This window comes from Salminus brasiliensis, chromosome 16 (genome assembly GCF_030463535.1).
Source record: "Salminus brasiliensis chromosome 16, fSalBra1.hap2, whole genome shotgun sequence".
NCBI classification, from domain to species: domain Eukaryota; kingdom Metazoa; phylum Chordata; class Actinopteri; order Characiformes; family Bryconidae; genus Salminus; species Salminus brasiliensis.
Genome location: NC_132893.1, coordinates 26933760 through 26959956, shown reverse-complemented (window position 1 = coordinate 26959956; position 26197 = coordinate 26933760). Strand labels below are relative to the sequence as shown.

General features: G+C 43.2%; 1 protein-coding gene across 3 annotated transcripts in view; it reads right to left on the bottom strand.

Moving 5' to 3' along the window:
- The window catches only part of map3k1 (mitogen-activated protein kinase kinase kinase 1, E3 ubiquitin protein ligase), a 46162-nt gene that overhangs the window by 6598 nt on the left and 13367 nt on the right, over positions 1 to 26197 (bottom strand). Inside the window, exons 1-15 of one of the 3 annotated variants that reach the window (XM_072658617.1) lie at positions 14709 to 14874; positions 13328 to 13478; positions 12133 to 12357; positions 11710 to 11910; positions 11050 to 11166; positions 10778 to 10926; positions 10033 to 10154; positions 9387 to 9468; positions 6714 to 6909; positions 5299 to 5565; positions 3007 to 3128; positions 2694 to 2785; positions 2364 to 2550; positions 465 to 1716; positions 199 to 351 (exon numbers count right to left, since the gene is read on the bottom strand). In XM_072658617.1, the coding sequence (XP_072514718.1) occupies positions 199 to 351; positions 465 to 1716; positions 2364 to 2550; positions 2694 to 2785; positions 3007 to 3128; positions 5299 to 5565; positions 6714 to 6909; positions 9387 to 9468; positions 10033 to 10154; positions 10778 to 10926; positions 11050 to 11166; positions 11710 to 11910; positions 12133 to 12357; positions 13328 to 13471 (3309 nt within the window). In that variant the 5' untranslated portion in view covers positions 13472 to 13478; positions 14709 to 14874. Of the gene's footprint in view, positions 1 to 198; positions 352 to 464; positions 1717 to 2363; positions 2551 to 2693; positions 2786 to 3006; positions 3129 to 5298; positions 5566 to 6713; positions 6910 to 9386; positions 9469 to 10032; positions 10155 to 10777; positions 10927 to 11049; positions 11167 to 11709; positions 11911 to 12132; positions 12358 to 13327; positions 13479 to 14708; positions 14875 to 26197 lie in introns of those variants that run through there. The other 2 variants (XM_072658618.1, XM_072658616.1) reach the window with 2 other exon arrangements.

Sequence of the window (26197 nt, the reverse complement as noted above, 5' to 3'; positions counted from 1 at the left end):
ATATGGCAAGCTTTTCAAGAAAGGGCAACACACTCCAGTGCAATCATCCATATACATATCTACAAAATTCACTATGCATGTAGTACTGAACATGTACACACAGGACTACAGTATAGTTAAAACAAGTGTATTCATTGCACTTGACTAAACATACAGATCTTTTAAGGTTCTCATATTGTACATCTCTCTCAAAGTTACCTGTTTTACAGCCATTAATGTTCCAGTGCCGACATCCTGTGCCTGGTAGCAGGAGGAGAATGCTCCCAGGCCGATTTGCTGACCCTTTAGCCACTCCACACCCTCACGGCAGGGTTGTTTTGCTTTGGTATGACCAGGCAAGGTCTCTGGAGTCTAAGTGCAAAGACAATGGTTAGATTAAGCCAATGATTCTTTAAACCAAAACATAGGGAAGCATATTAAGAATAAACTAAATTGTAAAACACTCTGCACTGTTCTGCACTCACATCCGCCTGAATGATGATTACATCCTCTCCCTTGTCCACCTGCAGCTGTGGGATGATTGGCAAGGCATCCTGGGACTCTGACATGGCCATTACAACGGCCAACGCCTCCTCTTCCTCAGCCTCCATTTTCTCCTTGCACTTCTGGTTCTGCGTCATGTCTTCACTGTAGGCATCATCGTTCATGCCAGCCTGTTCTGGAGACAGCACAGCCACCTCCGACTGGAAAGTCACAGTACTGTCCGCTGCTGCAATAGAAGTTTCCAGAAGATCCTCCATGCTGGAGTTGAGCTCGGCAGAAGCATCTAGGCCGCGAAACTTTTCTTCCACAGGTGTGAAAACAGCATCATCGCTGGGTATGAACACAGAGCTGGTGCTGTCCATTGGGTGGTGGTCCTGAAGATCAAGCTTCATGTTGCTCTTGACTCCCAGGCAAGACGCTTTAGCACATTCGGATGAGGCAGAAGGTGAGGGCCTGGAGGGTCTGGGTCTGTGGATCTGAGTGGAAGGCAATGGCCTGGATTGGGGAAACACAGGTGAAGGTAACTTTTCTAGGTCCTTACTAGTCCCACCACAAGTACCCTTCTGTATAGGGAACTTGCGCTGGGCACCAGGGGAAGACTGGGTAAACTTGCCAAGAAAACCTTGTGCTCGGGTTTTGGGATTGTCTGGAGGGAAAGCTGGGGCGTGGGAAGTGGAGGGAGAGGGCAGGGAGGGTGCTTGGCTTGAGGAGGGAGAATTAAGACACTGGCTCATGGGTCTAGAGCGGAGCTGGACTGGTGGCTTTGGTTGGTCAGCATAGCTGCTGGTGGTTGTGATGGCTGCTAACCTCTCTGCAATCTCGTCTGTAGGTTTGGCACTGGCCACCCCTCCTCGTCCTACCTTGCCAGGCTGCTGCAGGCAGAGCGTGGGTGAGTTCCTCTCTGTGGAAATGGGTGAGTTGTGGGGCACTGAAGGCTCCAGAAAAGCTTCACAGTGCTGACTAGGAGCCATCTGTGCATCTTCTAGGCCAAGGTGGATGGCTTCCAAAATGTCCATCTCCTCAGCGATGGCCAGCAAGCGGCGGCGCATGCGGGCGTAATGGGTGGAGCTGGTGACGCTCAGCATGTCCAGCAGTTTGACGAAGATGTGAGGCACGCGGGCAACCATGCGAGCAGCACTCAAAAACACTCTGCGTGAGAGTTTCCCCACCATGGAGTGGGAGTTATCGATGGACTGCAGTGCAAAGCTCAGCAAAGGCAGCAGCTTCTGGTACCTGGAGTAAATATAAAGCCATAAACAGGAGTCAGAACAGCACACAAGTCAATGTGCACTACACAAGTAAACTTCAAGTAAACTTAAATTCTTTATCATGTATCGCAGTGGATCCTGGGGTAAACCCTGCCTGCATGTCAGTGTATTCCTAGCTTATTAACAAACCCTTCCTGAGTGGAAGTGGGTGTGTTACAGCAGGGAAAACACTTAAATGTGCAGGGCAGGGACACTCCAGGGCCAAGGCTGGAACCAGTGACCTACTGTATATAACTTATGCTCTAAATAATATGGCACAAAGAACAGGTAAAACTGGTGCAAATGGTAAAATTACATGTTTTTTTCCATTTACATTTATTAAGTCAAAATAAGCTAAAATAAAAGTATAGAACAGCACTGATCATGGGTTCTCACAGAGGATTCTGTTCCCTTTTTGTCAGCTACAAAATCTATAAAACATTTAAACAGGGTGTGTATATGTTTCAATAATCTTTTTAAATCACTGGACATCAGTTACTGTCTGTTTAATAACATGGACAGGCCTCATTGATGCAGATTTCTTAAGAGTTCTGCAGCTGAGCAAGAAATCTCACTTTAAATAAGACAGACAGACAGACAGACATTGATGTTCTTAATGAGGTGGTCCTGTACCTCTCCACCTGGTTCTGGGGCTGTCCACAGTCTGAGACAATATGCGGATAGAATTCAGCTGGGAACTCCAGCAGCAGTCTGTCGATCAGGCACAGGCGGCCCAGCAGAGCCTGCCAGTTATTGGCTTCGGTCTGCAAGCCCAGGATACAATTCAGGACATAGTCCACTCCACCTATGCCAATAGATCCTGACACACAAACACAGAAGGTTCAACAATGATTCACTGTGTATTTCACAACAGTATAATTCATCTTGCTTAAGCATATATTCAAAAATCCATCAGGCTTTTTTGTCTTTTTAAAGAATATTGAGCACATTTTATGTTCATACCTGCTTTGAGAATCTCTCTGCCCACAGCTAGCTCTCCTAGCTGCCCCTTACAAAGCTCCAGTAGAGTGGACACAGACAGTTGGCTGGTGCGACTGTGAACACACACCAAACCTTACTTAGTGACAATGCTAAAATCTGGGAAGATTATTTATATTTCACTTTTTTCCCCTTTTCAATTATATGCCAATTAAACTGGTTTTAGGTTGAGATGCTGGGTGCTATTGCAATCACTTGCCAGTAGGTGGCAGGAATTCACTGAATATGCTTTTAGTCAAACACTTGAACACTAGGCTGATTTAGAGCGTAGCAGCACCTGTTGGCGTCGGCACATTTCACCAAGATGGTCTCCACTACGGGCCGGAGCAGCTGCTGTAGGCGACTGCGCTCCGACAGAGAGTGGCACGGCGTGTAGACCAGCATGGCCCGCAATGTTTTCTGTACAAAAAAAAAGGACAGACAAGCACAGTCAGACTCCCAAACATAAAAAAAAAACAAAAAACAAACATACACACACATACAATGAATGAATGCGTTCAGCCACTGATTAGCATTATTCAAATAGGGGCATGCTAATCAGCAGCAATTAGCTGCATATGTGGTCAAGTTATTCCCTTATATTGTAATGGATATCCCAGCAAAGAACTTATAAACATGGTCTTTGGTGTCCAGTTGAATGATGCATGTGTGTAATGCAGGGTCACAGGGCCAAAAAGAGAGCCATGAACTTTTGACCTTGCACATTATGGCCTGACTATTCTTGTGACAACAAGAACGCTGGGATTTGCAGTAAGAACTGTTAACAGGTTAACAGAACAATATACTTTGCTCAAATGTGTGTGTGTGTGTGTGTGTGTGTGTGTGTGTGTGTGTGTGTGTGTGTGTGTGTGTGTGTGTGAGAAACAGTTCACCCTGACCCTGACTCCCAGAGAAAACTGGGGAGTGGTGACTGATAGTGCATTGCACTGGAGCGTTGCCCAGCACTGATAGGCTCAGACTCTCCTTCTCGCTCTACTTTCACGCGCACACACATACACTTTGCCGCCTACACCTTCCCCAGGCTAGGAAAGATAAAGAAAAATAAGAAATGGATAAAAGCACAGACTTTCCCCTGGTCAGCATAAAGCACTCTTTAACTCAGTCAATAAATATCAAAACAGTTAACAGCCTAACAGCCCTTTCTGGATCAGAAAGTCCGCAGACAGGGATTTCACTTAATACAAACACCACCACTAGAAAAAGAGTTTTTAAACGGAACTCTAAAGCTTTCCCAACTCAAGAGTTTGACACAAATGTTGCTGGCCCTCCCTTAAAAACAAGTGGTCATGGTATTTTTAGTCCGCCATTCCTCTCTTTCTCTGTTAGAAGAATACAGCAAAAATCCTACTACGCTAAATATGCTGGAAAGCCCCCAAGAGGACAGAACTTTTCTTGTTTTCATAAATTCGCAGCTTGCTGGAGCAAAAGAGCCTCAGGGAAATGTCAAACTCCCAGAAGTCTGCCACGAAAAAGCCACCAAGAGCTATTGTTCTCTACAAGAAGCAGAAATAGGTTAAGAGTGGAAAAAAGGAACCTTTCTTTCAGCCCCAGCCTGAAGATCCCTGCAGCTTTGCTGACTTCCTGGTTTGAAGTGAACTTTAAAACTGGCCAACGTGGTTTGTCGTCCCATCGAACTTTGGTACTGCTCTGATAACCTCAAATGAAACTCAATCAAAGGGAAACTAAAGGATCCCTATATATATATTGTACTCAAGAAGCCGCCGAATAGTTTCGCAATGAGCAAAAATAAATAAACTTAAAACTGCAGTGAAACCACATCAAAAAAAGACATACAGGAGGATATTTTGGGAGGGCAATAGTCAGTAAGTGCTTCAAAAACTTAATTTTACCAGGGGACCAATTTTTAAATAAACAAACAAACAAACTCACTCCAATTCACCCTGACCTAATGGCATAATTTTTTTTATAGATATCCCATAATAGTTGAGCGTATGAGCTGGGATGGTGTTGTGCAACTTCCTGCCAATGCGTTAACATTTGTGTGGTCATGAGAACAAACAAGCTGCAATACTTGTGACCGGTTCATGTGATATGGCAGTGAGATGCATGTGATGCAGTGCAGTGGTGCTGTGAAAGCTTGACATGCACCTGATTGAGTGCTTGAAGCACACCAGGAAACCTTGATGGTTAGACTGTATCCAATCTGAATCCCTGATGAGGTCCAATCACACGGTTCATAGCATTAAGCAACAAGACAACAGTTACTTTGAGTCTAGACCAAGTGCAGCCCTAAATATGCTCCTCTGCACCTTAGTGCTGGCTTCAGTAATTCAGAATTCTGCACCAACATCTGGCTGCAGACGGAATTTGCTTTGGAATGGAATGTGACCATTTCCAGGATCCTTTTCGGCATCCAAAATGTTTGGCTAACAAGTCTTAAATACTTCCCCATGGGTTGTGTCTTGTTTGAAGTAGTCTATTATTGTCCTTATTTTCTCTAGGTTTATAAATGTGTGCCTGTAAAAACTGACCCATGAAGTATTCTCTGCTTACTGACTGGTATGGAACCAGGAGGCACCATAATGTGGAATATTAGGAGATGCCTCACCAGTGCAGCCACGTAGACTTTGTAGACGGGGTCTGCACAGACCATGGAGAGCACGCTGCAGCAGGATTCGACCACCACATCCCCTGAGACTTCACTTCCTGCTGCTCCAAGCCCTGCCCCTGCTCCAGCACCTGAGCTTGCCAAAGAGCGCTCGCCATTGGCCAGCAGCAGAGCACCGCTCACATCATGTGACAGCCGCCTAAGTGCCATCTCTCGGATGTTCCAGTTTCGGGAGAAAAGACAGCCCACCAGCTCCATACCAAACACCTGACAAAGGACCAGGACAGAAATTAGACACAAATTCTGATCCAAGGTTTTGACTAAATTGATTATGCAACTTCAATTAAATTAATTAGTTGACATCAATTATGGAAATAGTAAACAAGTAATCCTAGAGATGTACTACCCTGGAGAGTTCAGTACCAGCCTCAAACAAACACCTGATATATCTAATTAAAGAAATACGGTTTTCAGCCAAGACATGTTTTGTGTCCAACTTTTGCATCTCAAGCTTAGCACTAGAGCTAACATATGAACACTGTAAATCAATAGTGACCCAAAATATTTTCACTAAATGCATGTCTCCACACTTCTTTCAGCCTGCTGTATGCATGTTATTTTGAAAGTTGTGCAGAAGACTTATTGATGTGGTTTAGGGTAGTGTTTCCCAACCCAGTCCTCCGGGACCACATGACAATCCACACTGTCCCATCCTAGCTCCCAATACACCTAAACCAAGCTATTTAAAGTACTACATACTAGTGTACTAGAAGCTGGATTAGACCAAAATATATATATTATAAATTGTTGTCTGTTTGGCCTAGAGGACTGGGATGCAATTTATGTTTGAGACACATGAGCACATGAGCAAAACTTCACCTTTAACTTGATACTGGGATGGAGATCTTATCTAAGACCTTAATAAATTTACAGAAACAAATTGGGTCGTTATAGACTCTCAGGTCCAAATACTTGATAAAGATGCAATATGCAATGACTTGAGTACATCTGATGTAAGCAGAAAATTATTATTATTATTATTATTATTATTATTATATTTTTTTACCGAATCATTTCTTTAAGGCCTTTGGGAGGACCTGCATATTAGAGACAGGTGTGCTGGAACTCTCCAGGGAAGCAAATCTCCTGGACTGGACATGGACAATCCTGCTCTAGAGGCAGGGCAATATGGCTTCTATTAATTTGCTGTACCATAAACGGAAAAAAAATCCCATTCAAGCAGTCTGTCCTTGACTGGGACATGCTGACAGACTAAAAAAAATAAAATAATTAAAAGAAATGACTGAAGAGACACATGAAGTGCAACACCAAAACTGTTCAAAATCCCTAACAAATTTGTCTGAAATTCCTGGACCTCCTAACAAGAATGTACATCACTCAGAGCCACAGCTCACCTTGATCCAAGGCTCAGCCAGCTCTTTGTATGTCTGAGGGATCTGCTGCACTCCATAGTGGGGCAGGGAGAAATCTCCCTCCTGGGACACCCTCTGGGCTTCAGAATGGGGCAATGATGACGATGAAGTGGTGGATGAAGATACCTGGCTCTGGGAGCGACTTGTGGAGCTTTCCACTGTAGATGCCGGCTCATGACTGGACACAAAGACATAAAATACTGCAGCATGCGGTCTGAATGGTTTACAACAGGAGTGTTTAGTTGCAAAACCCCCTGCTCAACATAGTTTACCGTATTCCCACTAACACAGCTGATGGAATGCACAGCGTGGTAATAAACTGGTCTGTTAAATCAGGTGTGTTTAAGTAGGACAAACAGCAGTAAATTGTGGAGAGCTGTGGGTCTTTAGACTCCAGAAGGAGTGTAAAGATCCACAGTAATTTGAGTTTTGATTGGTAAATTAAATTGTCAGTCTGTGATTTAGACAAGAGATGAAACCTGGTAATGCAAAATAAATCATTTTCACTTCAACAAAGTTTGTTATGGGTCAAACAAACTGGTGAAATCCGCTCTACATGATGCAGAATAAGTATTAACATAGTATTAACAATGTATCAGGCTGGTGCACACAGCATCACAGCACCTGCTCGAGTCCTCCTACATCAGGTTTAACTTTGCTAGAAGAAATATACGGATACCAAAAAACCTCTATATAAAACCTCTATAGCTACAGCTATAACATCATGCATTATAGACAGCATTAATATCTAGTTAATCGCTACACTAAGAAACTGCTGCTGTTGCAATATCACAAACTTAAAACAATAGACTTTACCCAGGTACCACTAACAAGCCTAAGTACGATACTATGAAAGGAAAAAAAAAAATACCATCTTAAATTCAGCGGATAAATGCTGAATAAAAATGTATTCAGGAAAATTAGACTAATTACTCTTTCCAGGGGAAAAACAACAGGGTACGGTTTCAGGCCTTTTTGTGTGGGGAGAATCCCACATCGGAGCTGTATTCATGTCTTGAGGGGTGGGAGTCACTGTGAAGGCGACTAGCTGCTAGCATTTCAGCCCTGGGCAGACACACAAAACACAGGTGGTGCCGTCCTGTCTAGCTCACCTAACCACTGAGAGAAGATTCAGCACACTCAATCCCAACTCTGCTGATGCCCCAACACACACAGCATCTAAACATCTCCCACTCTGTCCAACCTCATTATCCTCTCATGTTAAAGCAGTTACATTTTTTTTTTTACTTATCAAACTGTAAAGATCCATATGAGGGTGCACCCTTACCCTCATAACTCATAACTAGTTATGTGATTCTTTTTAAAGCTTAAAAGAACCTCCACATAATGTAAAATGCTCTATACCAATAAAAGCTTGCATAACCTAAGAGTGCGCGTAACCTAAAAATTAGTTTCAGCATAGTAATCATATAATCCTATAATGAAGGTGCTACAAAGTGTTCTTTAACACCTATTAAAAGTTTAAGAAATGCTTATATTCCATTTTAAAGTCTCCTTCTAAAAGCTTTAGATGAGGTGCAGATTTGTTCAACTTTAAAAAGGTTCCCCATGCAGACACATTCTCAAGAACAGCTCTAACAATCCACAGAAAAAAAAAAAAAAAAAGTCCACAGAAAAGTTTTTAGGGAACCAAAAGTGATCCTTGTATTGCACAAAGAACCAATTTGTAGTACTTTTATTTTGAGGAGCGTAACTTTCAGATGTTAGTGAATACGTGATATTCACAAAAACAGGAAAAAAAAAAGAACATCATATTTTTCACCCTCTGATCCTTGGAGTGCTGTATTGTGTACTGCACATAAGGCACATTCGCATAGCTGCTTTAGAGGTTTTACAGCCACTGTATGCCTGTTGACTGAATCGGGCTAGTGCTAGTGGTCTAGAGGTCTAATTTGGGCCTGTTGACAGTAGCATTCTTGAGCTCCCACTGTGGTCTGGGCTGTTGGGTCATATTAAGCCTGATGTGAGTGGCTTGGCACAATGCTCCAGCCCACGGTGGCAGAGGGGGCTATCAAAGCCTTCCGTCTGCTTCTTTTTCCACAGGCCCCCGTTTTCTTCCTATGTCTACACTTATGCCGGCCTCCGCACCTCTGAACACAGTGGACGCTTCTGCGCCGTTTCCTGAATCTCATCTGATTGTCTTATCTCATAGCCTCACCGCGCGCCATGTATGCCCTTTCACCCCAGCGATGTGCAGGTGCTTCCTCCATACTGGAAACACTGCAGTCCATGACAGTACCACGAACCAAACAATAGCTTGTATTCCTGGTACACCCTTTCGAAGAGGTTATATTAGAGGAATTGCCGATAATTCACTACGGTTATTGTTCAAAGTAAACTCAGGCATCCAGTAAAGGCTCTTTTTCAAACTTTTCCCTTAACCCTTTAATAACTAAATGCCTGTAGGTGGGGCCTATAATTCAATTCTTCACCCTCAAACAACATAAGTTACATATTAGTTTTATAGGAGTTCTGGATACTTTTTTGGCAGTCACTGAACAATTAGTAGTTCCTAACTTACAGCTCTTAAAACTAACATCCTATATTCAAGGGGTTAAAAACAAGTTTGTATGTAGGTCAGTTTTCTCAAGGGATTGGACTTCCAACGAAACAATTCAAAGTGTTTTTTTTTACCTGTAAAAGTCATGGGACTTCCATTTAGCTCTACACAGAGGGCAGATTAAGGGTTCATGGTTTCTCCGACATTCTTCAGCCCCTGGAAAACAAAGAATGAAAAGAGAGACGGGCTTAATTCCACATCATTCATCCAGGAGGAGATGGCTTCTGAGAGCCTGTCAGTGGAGATACAGTCTCGGAAGAGGACTGCGCCAATTAGACAGCCCTTTTAAAAAGAAGGCCATGTCTTGGCATGAAGCGATCTAGGTTTTGATATGTCGTGCCTACTACAGGGAGACTTCCCAGAAAGAAACGGTGAGACCGCCATGAGAGGTCCTTGAACATGAGCTTATTTCTTAAGCCTCACTACAGAAGTGCTTGAGTAGTACATGTAGATGCCTGAGACTATTAAAAAAAATTATAGCCATTTTTATAAAAACATGAAATGTAAAAGTGTCTCCCCCCCCCTTTATTATAAAAGGATTAAACTGTTGTGCACTTGGAGTGTCATTTGAATGTTTAAAAACAACTACACCAATCCCCGAGTGACCAGCATTACTGTTGTGTGGCCATCTGTTGTCTACAAGTGTCTACTCCAGTTTCACAACTGGACTGTGGTTGATTGAGCACAACTGTCATAGCATGTGTATGTACTGGTACTCACATATGGACATGCAGTGGTGGTGCAGCTTGTTCCTGCATCCTTCCTCACACACTGTCAGACTCTCCTCATCCAGCATGTCCAGCAGACAGATTGGACACATCTGCTCTTCTTCGTCTTTCATACTACACACACAGAGCAATGCTTTAAGATGCCAGTCTTTTCCTGCCAGCAGATACTTCTTGCACAAGATGGGTTTTCTAGACCACGCTGGCTGTGATCTGGCCTAGATGCTTATCGTGATGACTGAGAGGATCTCACTACAACACAAAGTGTGTTGTGCCAGGCTACAGGGAATGTCTACATCCACAAAACTAAAAAGCCTCCAATTTTCCCCAGACAATGCACATATTATTCTCCAACTTTATGCCCGACAGAGGGAATCCACTACTGCTGTCAGCTCAACAGAGACCCAAATAACAAAATCCATGCCTGGACAGAACAGATTTCATATGAGATTCCATTAAATTCACAACAGATCACAGCTAGATAACTAACTAACATGGCTTAAAAGTTTGGTGTTTCTGCTTCTGCTTGAAGCTTCACATTTGTCAAAGTTAAGGAACATGTAGAGAAAGGCAGATTTTTTTAACTTTAAGTTTATGTCATGGAAAATTAAACACATGTCTCAACTAGAACATTCAGCAGTGCCTGCCAAAGAGAATTAAGCTCAGGAAATGCATCTCCACCCATCTTTGCTGTTCAGAGTTGGCACTTCTAAGCTGTGTCAGCAAGCCTGTGTACTGACCTGCTCTCGTTGCTGGATGGCGAGGAGCTGGAGGTGCAGTTTGTGTGGGAGTTGGACATGCGGGAAACAAACTTCTGGATGGTGTTGCGAGAGGGGGCTTTGATCCGAGAGCTCCGCCGATTGTGGTACTTCTGAAACAAGCTTTCCACCTGGACATGGAAAGCAAGATGGAAACTCAAGTACCACTGCAAAAAAGCCTTTTGTTTTTGCACCATTAGCAAAACTGTTTAAGTTTGGTTGGCTGAAATGCAATTCACAATTCTCTATCTAACCTCAAAGTTTTTCAGGGTCTTTCTCCAGAGCAGAGGGTCTGATGACTCCAGCTGGAAGACTCTCAGCATGACAAAAAGGACATGGATGCAGAAGGCCCCTCGACCACAACTGCAAGTCTACGAAAAAACAAACGGTTACAGTTACACTTTCTAGTTTTGTTTCCATGCAGACCTTTCTTTGAAAACATCTAAACACGGGTATAACAACCATTCATATATTACCACTTATATAAAATTATAAAATTTTCACACAGATCCTAACACCTGAGGCATGTAAGGTGTCTGGCTTAGATGTGTTGGTAACTGGGACAGAAGATCACTAGTCATCAATAAACATACATAACATAGCTGCAAACAATTGCTTCTAAAGCCTAATTATGTCTTTACCTTTGTACATTTAAAGAAGTGTTATACAGTGTCAGAAACCACATGAGGGAGTCTACTAGATGTTATATAATTCGGTATAATATAAGGAAAGTGTGAGACAATTTAGGTATGCCGTTCACATGACGCTATAAGCAGCTTCAGACAACTCAGGACTTTAAACAAACCCTGGTGGATCAACTACACATGGGGGGAAACAAGACAGTTTGCTTTTTGGCTCAATCAAAGGCTGCTGTAAACTTAAGCATTCTTTACCGATCATATGCTGACTCTTACCTGAGGACCAATGAACACACGATATTTGTTGTCTGGGCTATCGCCTCCAATTAAGAAGGAATTAGGTCCTATTTGCTGGAGCAGGTAGAGACGGGCCCGCATGACTTTGTTAACCCTACGATTGGTCTCTTCTGGACTGTATGGAGAAAAGCCATCTGGTGATGGGGCACGGCGAGGGGGCGTCACCCTGCCACTCTGGAACTACAGATATCAACAAAACATGCTTTAAATCAGCAACAAGCCATTACAGTCATTATATTATTCAATGCATGACAAAGGGAACAGAATTGTTCTGCTAAATTGCAATTTTTTTTTGTCATTTAAAAATAACCACTTTTGAGATTGAGAATATATAAAACATTTTTTGTAATCCTCTGAAAAATCTTTATTTTATTTTTGAGTATGTATGTAGGGGAGTCTCACAGGAACTGGGGATGCCCTCTTCCTGCGGACACCGGGAGACTCCGGTTTGCTGGTTTTGGCGGATGAGGACGAGGTGGAAGAAGCTGCAGAGGACGAGGGTCCAGGGGATGGACTTCGGCGGCCCCGGCTCTGAGAGGAAGAGGAGTTCACGCTGTCGCTGCTGGATTCGGGACCCTGCCGACCGGCCTCACTGCCATCTGGTCGCAGGGGAATGGGCTTTACCACCTGCAGAAGAGCAGGATGTACATGATTATATTACAAATAATCATACACAACACCAGGACCTTTCACTCATATTCCCAACAAATAAGAACAGAAATTTCCCCCTACACTAGTCTTCTGCCAATTAAGGCTGGAAAAGCACAGGTGTACGGTCATAACCTGATTAATATTACAATGTGGCATCCATTATTTAGAGAATTAAATACAATGGAGCCATGTAAAAACACTTAAGAAAGGACATATAATTACCACTGTTATAAAGGCACCATGGTAGAGGCCTTTCTGCAATGTAATAGATTTAGGCTAAGAACATGTAAAAACTCTGGATACTTAAGGCAGACCTGACCTGTCTGGTATCACGCTCTATTCAAAACATGCATATGATGTAAACAACTGATGTAAAGTAGCAAAGACAGAAAGCTAAAAGCGTATTTAGTCCTAGTAAACATAGAATAGGGATTAGGATTAGGGGGTAAATTAGATAGGAAGGATCCAGATCCAGTACAATGGTAATAAACTATTTGCTGTCACTACCATGTCATGTTATTTTACCAAGGAAAAATAAAGAGCCTATCATATTTTAGCTTCAGACAGTGAGCAGTTTGTTCATTACCTAAGGTGATAAAGGTGTATAGAAGTGGTGTGAAATTTAAACAAACCATTGTAACACAATAATAAATCATAAACAGTCGAGTGAGCATCACACTAAATACTCTCTATGGATTCATTTGAGCTTAACAGCAAGTTAGCCTAACTGAACTTTAAAAGCCAACGTGGTCTTCTTACCTTCAACTCACCCCCAAAACCTTAACATTTATTTGATCAGATTACATGTAAATAGACCTGCATGCTAACTTGTAAATTAGTCATTATCTAGGTGATAATCTCAAAGCAGACAATTAATTCACAATCTACTCCCACGCTTACTTTCACTGTATGTGTGTGTGCGCATGTGTATGTGTGTGTGGCTCACCACAGGGCCTCTCCTGTTCCTTCTCTCCAGCCACTCATGTTTCCAGGTGGGCATGCAGGTGGCCTTGAGCTTCTCACGGATCATTCGCTCCTCTGGCCGGTCCTCCATCTTCTGCAGCCCACGCAGTGTCTCCTTGTTCTCCATGTCACGACTACATCCAGAAAAACAAAGCACAGGTACTCCTTGACAACATGATCAATTAGACCAGAAGACACTGTTTACTGAACTGTTTTGCTCCAAAGACTACAGCAATCCCTGGGTACAGTCCTCAGGCTCACCCAGCCAAACGCAGGACTGAAAACCAGCATCTTCTGGATATCCATTCTAACCAGTCACTCCATCCTGATTTTGAGAGGAATTCATTCAAAAAGAAGATGATCCATACCAAAGGCTACATCGCCATAAGAGAACGGTGAGGAGCTGAGTAAGCAAATGAAGCTCTCTCTCTCTCGCTCACCCTCGCCCCCCGTTCGGGTATAAGGCAGTCAGAGAGCTTCAGAACAAATAGTCCGCCTCGTAGCAGAGGATGTTATGATAAGGAGCCCCAGCAGTCTGAGCCCCGAACATTTACAGTACATCATCCAAACGCGCCCTGACAGCAGAGTTCCCCCCCACACTTGCTGTGCCGCTGCTTTGTGAATGAGCCCTTTTAGGAACCAACACTCACAGTGCTTTTAAAAAGACAAAAAAAAAATCTGCCCCAGAAAGCCCAAGGACTTTGGCCAGTCCAGCAGCAAGAGTGCCGAAGCCAGGCCGGCTTTTTCCACTGGCTCAAACTGGGTAAGGACAGATCTGTGGGACAGTGCAGTCAGTGTTTCTGTAACTTTGGCTAGTCAGGCTTTACACATCCCCCGACGCTTGTCCTAAAACGGAAAGTGCTGTATCACTTACAAACACAACGGGGTTGGGGGGGGGGGGGGGGGGGGGGGGGGGCTCTAAATCAATTGTTTTGAAGGAAAAAGGAAAAAAAAAAAAAAAGCATTTACAGGGGTTCCTGCAGGATGATCCTGCAGATCACTTCTGAAGGACAGTAAATGTTGAAAAATGACTGGGGAAAGTGATATTCATCCCATTAGCATTTAAAACAGCACTTACGTGGAAAGTCCATGGCATGTTAGAGATTACAGATGATAAATCAAAATTGCAGGTTTTAAGTCTCATTAAATCAATTATGTCTGAGTGGCTGGTGGTGGGAAAAACCCCTGGCCAGCCTGCAGTTTCGGAAAGAGCCTAGAGGCTTAATGAGAGAGTGAGTGACAGACAGACAGACAGACAGACAGACAGACAGACAAAGACTGTCTGAGAGAGACTGAGAACATAAAAGACACATATAAAGAAGAAAAACACAAAACAACTAAACAAAACAAAAAAAAAACCTCACCAACCATTTGGTTCTGATTGCCCACGTAAGGGTGGTCAGGGACAGGGGAAGGCCAGTCGTGGCCAGTGTCCGTCCTTAATTAAACACAGAATCGATGGTGTGCACCCCTTTGGTCCTTTTCGGTTACTCAATAAAGAGCTGCGCAACAATAACAAACCAAAGAACAGGAAAAGCCACGCTTCCTCTGCTCAGCCCACCCCCTTTTGAAGTGAAGTAGAGAAGCATCGAGGGGGAAGTGAGCTGAAGTTTTGACAACTGCAAAAACAGCTACAGTTGGGCAGGAACCACAAGGCTGTATCGTTTATTTTTTTTCTATTTATTTACTTAAACGCTTTAATGCATCACTTAAAACAGCCTCCATCACACAGCGGCTTTCTGCTAACTGGAAGCTCACAGCTCGACCTTCTAATATGCTTATTATATGAGCCTTTGAACAAAAACGGCTTAATCCAACCACGGAAAAACGATGAAGCTCAAACTGAGAGCAAAGCGTGTTAGTCAGCTCAGGCGGCCTTAAACTTTTCTTTTTCTCTGCAATTTCATTTTTACTGGGAAAACAAACAACACTTCACAAAGCACTTGTTCTTTTTTTTCCCTCTGAACGAGAGACGCAGTCTGACTGGACTGCTGAAAGCACTCATACTCGTCTGATGGAATCACAATGTGGGATTGTTTCCACAGACTATAAGGATTTTAAGAAGTCTGTGTGCTGCACCAAACAGCACCTTTCACTTGCAGTATATGCAGAGTTAACTGCAGTACACAGAGTGCAAGCAAACAAAGTGGAGAAGCACAGAACGCTCTCGCTCCCACATGCTCCCCAGAGCCCGACTCGGGTACAATGAAACCAGATAGCAGGAGTTTACCATCTTTACTCTGAATGAGAAAGTTGGTGGTGACCAGCCCTCGCCTCTCGAATAACAGCTATCCCACAGTGCCATGGGCCAGGAACAATGGGGCATTGTGGGAACGCAGGTGGGACGTGGAAGGGCCAGCGGCTGAGAATCCATTTCAAACCTCCACGTAAGCCGAGACTGCACCGCAACACGCACACACACTCACACACACGCATGTATGCACATATACACATGCAGTGCATGTACATACATTGACATACCTTTACACAAAATACAGAACCATACCTCCTAATACTGTTTATACACAGTCAGGGGCATGAATAATTAGACATTGGCAAAGCCGTCTACCACAGCATAATGAATATAACGTGCAGACCTAGAGAATAAATAAATTGGCCCTGTTTTTTGCGAGTACAGTAAATGATCTGAGGAAGCCTTAGACTACATATCTTACACATTATGCTAGGCCTGTAGGCATCACACAAAATAAGGCTGATCTCAGGGCTGATTTTAGTTTGCTTGCACCATTACTAGCATTCACTTTTAATAGAAACATAAAATGTTTAAATGTTAAAATCTAAATAAATAAATGAATTAATAAACAGAAAAAATAAAAAGGAACCACAAACAAGAAACGACAGTTCTGTTAAAAGTACTTTCCAATATTAAACTAACCATTCACATTTTGTGGGTTACACTTGTTCTCCTAAAAATGTATGAAACACACACACACACACACCCTTTCTCATGGGCCACGCCGCTCCCAGCTCTCAAGTTACGGTTCACACAATCAGCAGCTCTCTGCTGGAGGGGACAGTGGAGTCAGAGCACTGTGTATAATGGCAGGAGCTGCACCATTCTTAGAAGGACTTAATAGTCCCACACTCTCGAATCACAGCCTTTAACTATAAGGTAAACCCAAACATGGATAATAACATGCAAAAGCTAAAATGATAACTAAACACAGTTCACATATATAACGGAGGTCTACAAAGAAACAAAAAGGTATAACCTCCGATCAAAAAGCCACAGCCGCGTAAGGACTTTCACCAAGGCCTGAAATTGGGCGAGACAAAGACAACAGGTGTGTTGTGAAATCTTAGCCTTTATGGAAGGGTCTTTCCTTCCATGAGTATATGTACTGGGACAATGAACTCTGATCAGTAAACGTGTACTTGACCTGCTCTGATTTAGGGAACAGTGCACAGAGCTGTTTATGCTAAGCTAAAGAGAAACATTAGCAAACACAAGCATAGTCTAAACACATTTTAAAGGCTTCTCAATGGAGCCCAACAGATGTGTCTGGTCAAGACTGATGTCCCAATTTAACAGTATCTGGGCTGATATGTTGGTACCCCACAAATTAGGGTGCACAATACCGATTCAGCATAACTATCGCAACAGCCACCTCGCAGGACGCGTGATGTCAAATTAAATCATGCGACAAACCTTTTGCTACTTGCTATAAAAGGAAAATCCACACCATTCTAATTTTCCATTAACGATCTACCAGAGGCAGATTATATCTGCTTAATATTGGTTATTTTTTATGATCACAATATATATTGCATGGGTTCAGAGTGGTAAAGAGAACTACGACTATGTCCCATGGACCGCTGGTTCAAATCATAGGTCATGTCGCCTGCCATCAACAGCCGGAGCGCCCAAAAAGCACAATTGGAGAGATTTGGTTAGGTGGCTCGCGCTCTCCCGCCACATCACCTCTGCGTGACGCTGGCCAGCATGGGCGATCTGTCAGAGCTGGGTCCCTTGCTCTTTCCTCTGACCGAGATGGCTGCCTGGTGACACTGCATCGGCACATGTGTCAGTCCTCACCCGCCCAGTATCTGTAGCATTATATCTGATAGATGGGTGGTGCATCTAATATTGGAGGATTTTTTTCTAGGCTGCATATACTCACTGGTAATTCCAAAAGAGTACTTAAATAGTTGTTCTTAAAACCAGCTTTACATTAATATTTACATTTCATAATTAATCATTATTACCCATGCTTGCTATTGTGGTTTCAAATATATCTAATAACTAGGAAAAAATGAAAAATCTTAAGTAGGTTTTAAGATTTGTGTGTTTGTGCATAGACAGGCTCTTTAGTAATGCACAACCTGAACGCAGCAGCAGTTCCGAGTCAGCCTGCGTCATAAAGGTGCAAACAGGTGAGAGAGCGGAGCTGCAGAGCAAACATGAGAGACTCTGAGCGACTCTGCTGCGGAAGTCAGTCTCACCCTGCGCCTAATGAGACCCTCAAAGACATAAAGGCCTCCTTTCAGCTTCCCCAGCCACCTCCAAGTGATTAGGTTGAAGCAGCAAAATCGAGCCTACTGGGCTTATGCAATGAAGACCAAGGGCCTTCAAACATTCAGAACAAATGCCCTGCATAAACCACTGGAGTGTCACAAGTTGTGGCATGAGAGCACTATTAATCTAAAAAGAAGAGGCTCAAATCTTGGAAATATACGCTCTTGGCATTTCCAGTTGTGGTGTGCAAGGCAGAAAAAAATTGATTCAGGGCCATTAAGGTTATTGGGCTGTGCAGACAGGGTTAGCAAATCATTTAGATGCAGCTTACTAGACCCCTGGGAACTGCAGGGTTAGCACTGGTGAGGCCCATTTAAGATGCTTACAGCAATAGTTCGTCCAAAGATCAACAGTACAAAATGTTTCTGACCCCAAGTGTAGCTGGCAAAAATGGATACTAGCTATGTAACATACGCTATATGGACAAATGTATTAGGACACCCACTCAATTATTGTTTCTTCAGAAAACAAGGGCATTAAAAACGAAAAACTGGACATCTTTCTAGAGATTTGAGCAGTGCTATTCTATTGACAATACTTCTCTACAGGGACTAAACAAGCTGTGTGCACGCATGTGCATTTGCACATCTGCTTTGGACACACACTGCATGTTATAACGTGTCAGAAACGATTAGAATTAACTCAACGTGACGTGACAACTTATGCTCAATGCTAATGAAAGCAATAAGCTTCTATTATATGTTATCAACATTAGCCGCACAGCTCCAGTATGACACTAAACACATGCTGCATTTGGAGGAAAGGGAAACACTTTGCATATGCAACAGGTTTCTAATGGAGGGAGTCAGCCCAGCAGAAGGGGAATTCTGCTCAACTCCATGTTATCTGTCGTATCAAACACCCTCCCTCCACACATATTTGCCTCCGTGCAAGGGTGGATCTCGTGAGACAGGGAATTTACTCCTCTAAAACACAAGCCAGGCTTTATCTGCAGAGCACCCACCTTCGCAAAATTGCAGGAAAAAAAAGAAGGAGGCCGAGCTCCTTTAGGGTCCAAAAAGTGGATTAAGAGAAATGAAATCCTAATTCCTGCTGAGATACAAATTCAAAACATCAGTGGGGGTTTGGCTGTTCAGAGGTCAGGGTGTGCACAATGTGCACTTCCTCACCCCCACCCCCTACCAAGAACGTTGTGGGGAACTGAGAGAGGCGCTGACATCCTGCAGCATGCATGCACACATCACGCTACCCGCACTGTCCAAAACAACAAAAGCAGCGGTTTTCATCTTCCGCTGGCCATTGCTAAACTGCAGCGTGAGCTGGGGCTCTTCCAGTTAGTTTTGAAAGACGCATGTTTGTCAGTTGGCCGTTTTTGAAATCGTACACCGCTCGCCCTGCCAATGGGTATAAAAAGGCATGGTAAAATAAGTAGGACAAGCATGGTTGAGGGCTTCAGTATAAATGTCCACTGCAACAGTTAAGTAAATCAGGTTTCTTTGCCTTTGAGCACTATGGAGGCATTGAAGGGACTGGAAACGCTTCACGCCATTCCAACAGATTACAATCTGAGAGGAAACTACGTGTAACGTGAGCTTGCTGTGGAATAGCCTCCTAAGCGGTAGTGACACTTCCATAAGAACCCTAAACACTAAAAGCCTTACAAGATAATAAACTAGGCCAACAGTGTAGGTGCAGGAGCAGTTTACATTACGCATTGCACAACTTGGACACCTGAGTGCTCTCCTGGATGGAAACAGATAGAGAAGAGTTAAACAACCAGTCTGGGCCCATCTCATTAAACAACAAAACACGACATAGAGAATGTCATGTTCAGTGCACAGAATTTGCCATAAAACTGGGATTTGTACAGGCCTCTTTGGCAATTTGCGAGAGACGTCATGTGATGTGTGCTTAGAGCGATGGCGACAGCTTATCTCACCAGCATCAAAGCCTTGTCGAGTTGTATTTGCCTTACAAAATAATAGCATGAAACCTAGAGTATGTAACTTGGGTGACCGAGGTGAGGAAAAGTACCTTATCATTATCGGTGCTTCAACAGTGCATCCAAGCTTAACTCTCACTACACTGTTAACTCCTTAAGGAACTTTTGGAGGTCCATTAGTTTGAAACTTCGGAGGAAGTTAAGAAAAGGTTCCTCAAAGCACCTTAAGAGGTTCTTCCACAGTTTCAATTTAAAGGACCTCCAAAGGTTCCTCAAGGACCCTACACGTTTAACAGTGCTGTACAGCACAACAAGGACAAAATGACACGCTGCAAATGTACTGCTTGACCTATGTATTGTAAATGTGGTGCCACCAATGTGGGAATTGGGATGTGGGAGCCTACAGTGGTATCTATTACTTTTCCATTTACATTATCTGCCAAGGGCAATACAAATGCAGATGCATTTCTAAAATACAAGCATAGGGCCTTGAGCCTATATCCACCTGGACTGGCATTACAGAGAACAATTTTGGTGCTAAATAGAACCATTTTACAAAGCTCTTTAAGGCAGTGTTTCTCAACCTTTGTCCTGTAGGCACCCTGCCCTGCACATTTTTCTGCTTTCCCTGCACCCAACACACCCGATTCAACTAATCAGCTCAACAAGCTCTTTCAGAGTTACAGGGGGTGTTGTAAAGCAGGGAATCCACTACAATGTGCAGTGCAGGGTGCTTTCAGGACCAGGAGTTGAGAAACACTGCTTTAAATAATCATATAAAAGACATCTTTTCATAACAGAGAAGAACCATTTAACAAGGAAAATAACTATTTAAGCAATCAAAACAGTGTAGGCCAAGGTAGCATTAGCACTGCAAACAGTAGAATCTCACTCTAGATGCTAGTACGGGTGGTCCAGATCCGAAGAAACAAAAGATTTTATTGTGATCAATTCAGAAACTTTAGCAATTATATTTTGGGTCAGAATAAGGCCAACCCATTGATAAACAACAAGACACTGCATAAAAGTCTATCATTGTGCTGCATGTTCCAGCTCATCCAAACCTCTCCTCTCCAACCAAAAGAAGATCAGCCTATGCCAGAACCCAACAGCACAAGCGCTGATGTTATTCTAACTCTCCTTTAATTACTCGACCCTGTGTCAGCAGGGTTAGATTCCCTTTGACAGCGAAGGTATACTTTTGGATGGGTCCTGAATCGAAGCTGTAAAAGGCCGGCACATGATGATAGTACTCTTCAAATAGCTTTTATTTTTGGGCTTTTATTTTCGGAGGTAACCTGAATCTCCTGTCTTCTTATAAACAATTTCTCTGTTTAGACATGGCAAAGACCAATGAATTGCTCATTGCACACTTGCAACTGCTGCTCGGACATGAGGGAAGCAGAGCAAAGGGTTTAGGCCTAAACAAAAAACATTAAAACAGTGAGCAAGTGCATTGCATATTCTGTCTTATTAAAGTACTCGTTTACATATTGCAGCCTTCTGCTATTTCAGTAACCCCAGACGTTACCTGAATGAGCTGTAGGAGTGTGCGCAAATGTCTGGATCAGTCGTACTGGACATTACAAAAAGTCTGGGTAATGTCCAAGTGAGTCTATGTGTGAAAAGAGCAGGTAATTTTCTGGAGAATTCACGGTGGGCGTGTTGATGACTCAATTATGCACGAGTCGGTAACCTTGTTTGCCAATTTAAAAGTCCTGTAAACAAAACACTGCTATTTTCATAGCATACTTTCTGTGTGCCGTCATATGTGCTTCACAGGCACCATCCCTAGCCTAAACCATGTGGAACATTTCCTGTAGTAAAAACGCACCTGAAACAGAGAATCTATGGCTGTACGCTACGTGTGAAAGGGTAACTCCGGATAATGCCCAGGCCTGATACTCTGGATAAGGAGGTATTCCTGCCTCGTGCCCAATGATTCCAGGTAGGCTCCAGACCATTACCAGGAAGAAGCAGATAAAATGACGGCTGGATGAACAGATGTCGTACTTTTCTGTGCCTCATTTTAAGTTTACTGTCTATTTCTGGGTTTAAAATTCCCCACTGGTGTTCCTACTCGTCTTTATCTTTGCAGGCCTTCAGGAGGACCCCTGTACTGGGTAAGGGTCATGTGTCAGCATCTGTGAAGCAACTTGGGGTTAACTGCCTTGCTCAGAAACAGAATACCAGGAATCAGAGCAAGGGCAGGAGTGTTAGAAGCTGGTCAGAAGTATTTTTTTAAAAACTGATCATGTCTTTGTGTGTAGGATTCAAATTCAATTGAAAGATGATGTGATAATTGTGATCAAAGAAAAATAAAATACACCGTGCATCCCTCTCTGACAGATCTTTCAAGGCTACAGAAAACACCATTAATGCATGCCTGAACACCCTGAAAGTTCAAACTTTCCAAACGCAGATTTCCTGTGTGTTCCATGAGCTGACCGGTCTGTGCGTTTGCGCACACGTGCATGCGTGCGTAGGCGGCTGGCACAGGTGTATGGAGTGGGAATGGGAGTTAGGGAACATACGCGCTGTGCTGTCTGTGCTGCCTACGCTGCCCACTGCTCCAGCTCTGGTATGTGGTTGGAATGTGGAGAAATTCCTCCTGCCTGCCCGTCCGCTGTTCACAGTGCACAGCCCCCACCAGGACAGCACGACCCCCACCATCTCCACACTGGCCCCTCGCTCAGCAGGGGCAACTCCACTAACCTCTCCCTCCAGAATCCCCCACTGCCCTATATGCTGTTTCTATATGCTCTCACTCTAAAGCAGACCAGCTAGCCCACGGTACCCTGGAAAAGAAACCTTGCTGCCTGTTGTTAACATCACAGGTCACATTTTTTTTTTATGCTCCTTCCTCTCTTTTCGGGTGTTGATGCTTAGTGTACACAATAATACATTTACAATGCTGCACATTTACACCTTATTTTTCCCTGTACTTGTCACCTGTGGTATTCACTATATAGTGCAGCACAGTATAGTGAAGTTTACCCTCTGTTTTTACTGTATTTTGTATGTTATATTCACTTGTACTCAGCTATTATGTGCGTGAGTTTTATGCCATGTTGTTAAATGAGTGTACTATAAAGCCTTTTATTGCAGACTTTTGTACTGTTTTTGTGCTATCCTTGTTTACCTGGCTACTAAATAGTAATTTACTAGATAGTCAGGTCATGTTTTGTACTACTCATTTGCACCTAGCTATTGCAGTGCGCTATATAGTTAACTGTCTATATTTATTGAGCTTTAAACCGTTGTTGCTTCCTCCACTCATCTGCTGCTGTCATCAAATTTAAAGTTGAGAAGAAATAATAAAAAGTTCACCCATGCCTAAAGATTGAAATATATGCCTAGAGTAAAAGTACCCCTAACTGTTCTTGTACACTTTACCCAAAGTGCTACTCTACCTCCCCCTGCAACACGCATACACAGCTCCAGTGTCAGGGCAATTGAGCCGAGAGAGCTGATGAGCAGGCAGTCCATTAATGGCCCGCTAGCCACAGCACTGGAAGTGGAGCATGGCCTCCGAAGGGGGTTTTTGGTGGGGGGAGCAGGGCAGGCATACTGGGCTTTTGGAAGAAGGGGGGAGGACACACACACACACAAATCCTCAAACATCCACAGATAGACGTTTAATCATAAACTGCACAGATAATCTAAAGATTAACTAGGTTTTGGTCGCCTGGTTGTGCAGGACTGCTTACAGTACTGAGTAAATGTGCACCGCAGCACATGACAGCAAACCAAAGTCCTATGCCTGTGATTTGTGATAGAACCTCCTCACCTGAAGCCTTGACTTACCCCAAACAAACACAAAGAACCTCATAAGAACAACCCAAGCTCAACGGGCCTAGAGGTACAGGCCTCAGGAAGCGCGCTTTGAATCCAACACAGGGAGCCACTGAGATCAGCTGGAGACCTTCTGAACAACACTTCTGCCCTTGCTTTGACCACTAGCATTCTGTCCTTGAGCAAAGACATTAACCCTAAGCTGCTCCACAGATGTGGCAACATGGTTTCTACCCCAGCACAGTGGTCTTCTCAATGGCCTGAGAAGAAAAAGGCAAGTTAGAGCACCAGTGAGACCAGTGATTTTAAAATCAAGGAATGGAGAGCAACAACATAAACATGTCTGAAGTTTGGACGTTTATAGATAACCGATAATGGACAACAGATAATGGAAGGTTATACAGCACCCTGAAGCTGGAACGCTTAGCCTTGTTTTTTGCAGCTGACATTAGCTCAGGTACAAAACATATCTTGGTTGATCAACTACATTTGTTGCAAGATTTTCCATCAAATTATAGTTAAAACAAGCACAATCACCCCTGTTTCTTAATTCTCCTGTTACTTAAACAAGCTCTCTCTGAGCTTCTGAGTGTCCTATGCAACGACTCAAATAGGGATTGCAAAATTAGTGAAAACCACTCGTGAACAAACAGTCCCTTTATAAGCACGCCCATTGTCTTCCTTTAAGAAAACATGCCTCAACAGACCTCAAGGTCATAAAAAGACAACTTCCTTCTGCACGTCACATTGGCCATACCTAAGCTGCTGCTCACATTCAAGCAGACGACAAACACCTGATCTGTTAACCATTCACCTTACAAAGAATCAAGTCGAGGCCTTATAAGGAAATTCAACAGCAATCATGAAGCACCAGCTCCATTAGTCAATAAATACTCTGCTCTCATTAACATTGGTTAAGAAGGACAAGTTGGTCAAAACGTCAGCAGTAAAGGACGTGGCTGAGAAGCCACAATGGCAAGGCACTCATGTTTAACAACTTAGCCACAACTCCCAAAGGCCCAGCTGCCGAGAACCATATGGAGCAGTCTGTGTGTTTTTGCTGTAATTCATGTTGACATTTGTTCACACTAAAACAACTTTAGAACCAGGGTATTCAGATCAGAAACAGTAGGTATTAATAAAGCTTCAGGTAACGTCTCAGGAGGCAGATCAAAGAGCAGCCTTCAGTAAAATGCGCTGCTCTGAATGATGTTAATAAGGGGCTGTGGTGGAAGTGGTTTCAAAACATATGAGGGGGGATTTATAGGCTGAGATGAGTGAGCATGCCTTCTGATTGAGTACTTATGTGGTGTGCCAGCCACTTCTAGTGCAAGTACTTTGTTCATATAGGGAAACAAGACGTGTTCAAAGTAAACACGAGTTTGAGGAAAGGCTTTAAATAAATCCAAATATTATTTCCAAAACTTAAAACCCCTTGCATGTGTCTACTGTAGACTGGGATAGGGATGGGATGCACTGATATGGTAATTGTGGGCTGAGCATAATAGTGAGCTTATCTGCTTCCATTGGAACAAAAATGTATATGAATTAGCATAATACAAATGGCTATTAGTTTTGATCATAAATGCAGTAAAATATATTAAAATATTGATATTTTATTCATAACAGCTTTCATGGCAACATGCTATAGATATTATCAGGCATCCTTACCAATATGGCATGTCATTAAAGCCTTTAAACAGCAGTGTAGTGTACTGTTAATAGCAAAGAAAAATAAAATAAAATGTGGACCGCTGTACACTGTTGTCAATCAGCAGCTGCCAGCTGCCAGACATAGCAGAGAGAGAGTATCCATTTTCAAAATTTCAAATTAGAGGTCTGTCCTTAAGGCTATGGTCACGCAGCAGGTAAAGAAGCCCCAATCCCATTTTCTCACCAAATCTGTTCAAATCAGTTCACACTCCTAAACTGAAATGGACATGCAAAAGAGCAATGCCTCCTGCAATCAGGGAGTTCCAGTAGCTGACAGCTGGGCTCATCACAGAGAATGCAATCGATCCCGCTGTAAAGACGTTACGCAATCGACCACGGGAACTTCACGGGAGTCCTTGGTTTCCTTTAACTTTGTTACCTAGCTTTTTATTTTCCATTGACGCTGCAGCAACGACCTCCTGCGTCCACTTCTTAAAATCTCTTCAAAAACGGAGCGACTGCGAGATGTGTCTTCTAATTTAGTTTGAACAGAGACCATCGCAAATATATATCCTGCCACTGAAAACCTCCCTTTAGTCCATTTTCCCTTTTCCTCAGCGAGTGTAGAGTTGGATTGACATACAAGTTGCATGAATTCTAATCTGGCTGTTCAGACGGAGTCACATTGCCGTGTATCAGATATGTATCAGATTTCATATAAAAGGGTCCCAGATCAGAACTGAAAATGTCAGGTTCTGTGATTTTTGATGTTCATGCTGCCACACATCACAGCTGTGTCACCTATGACAAAATAAGATTGGATTTGAGCTCTTTTACCTGCTGTGTGTAGGACATGGATGTAGTGTGTAGTAGGAGAACTGAGAAGAGTGGTCTTCCCCTGGTTTCAATGTCAGTATCCTCATTGTGATTGGAGTTGACAAACACAACAATGGAGCTCATAGGCC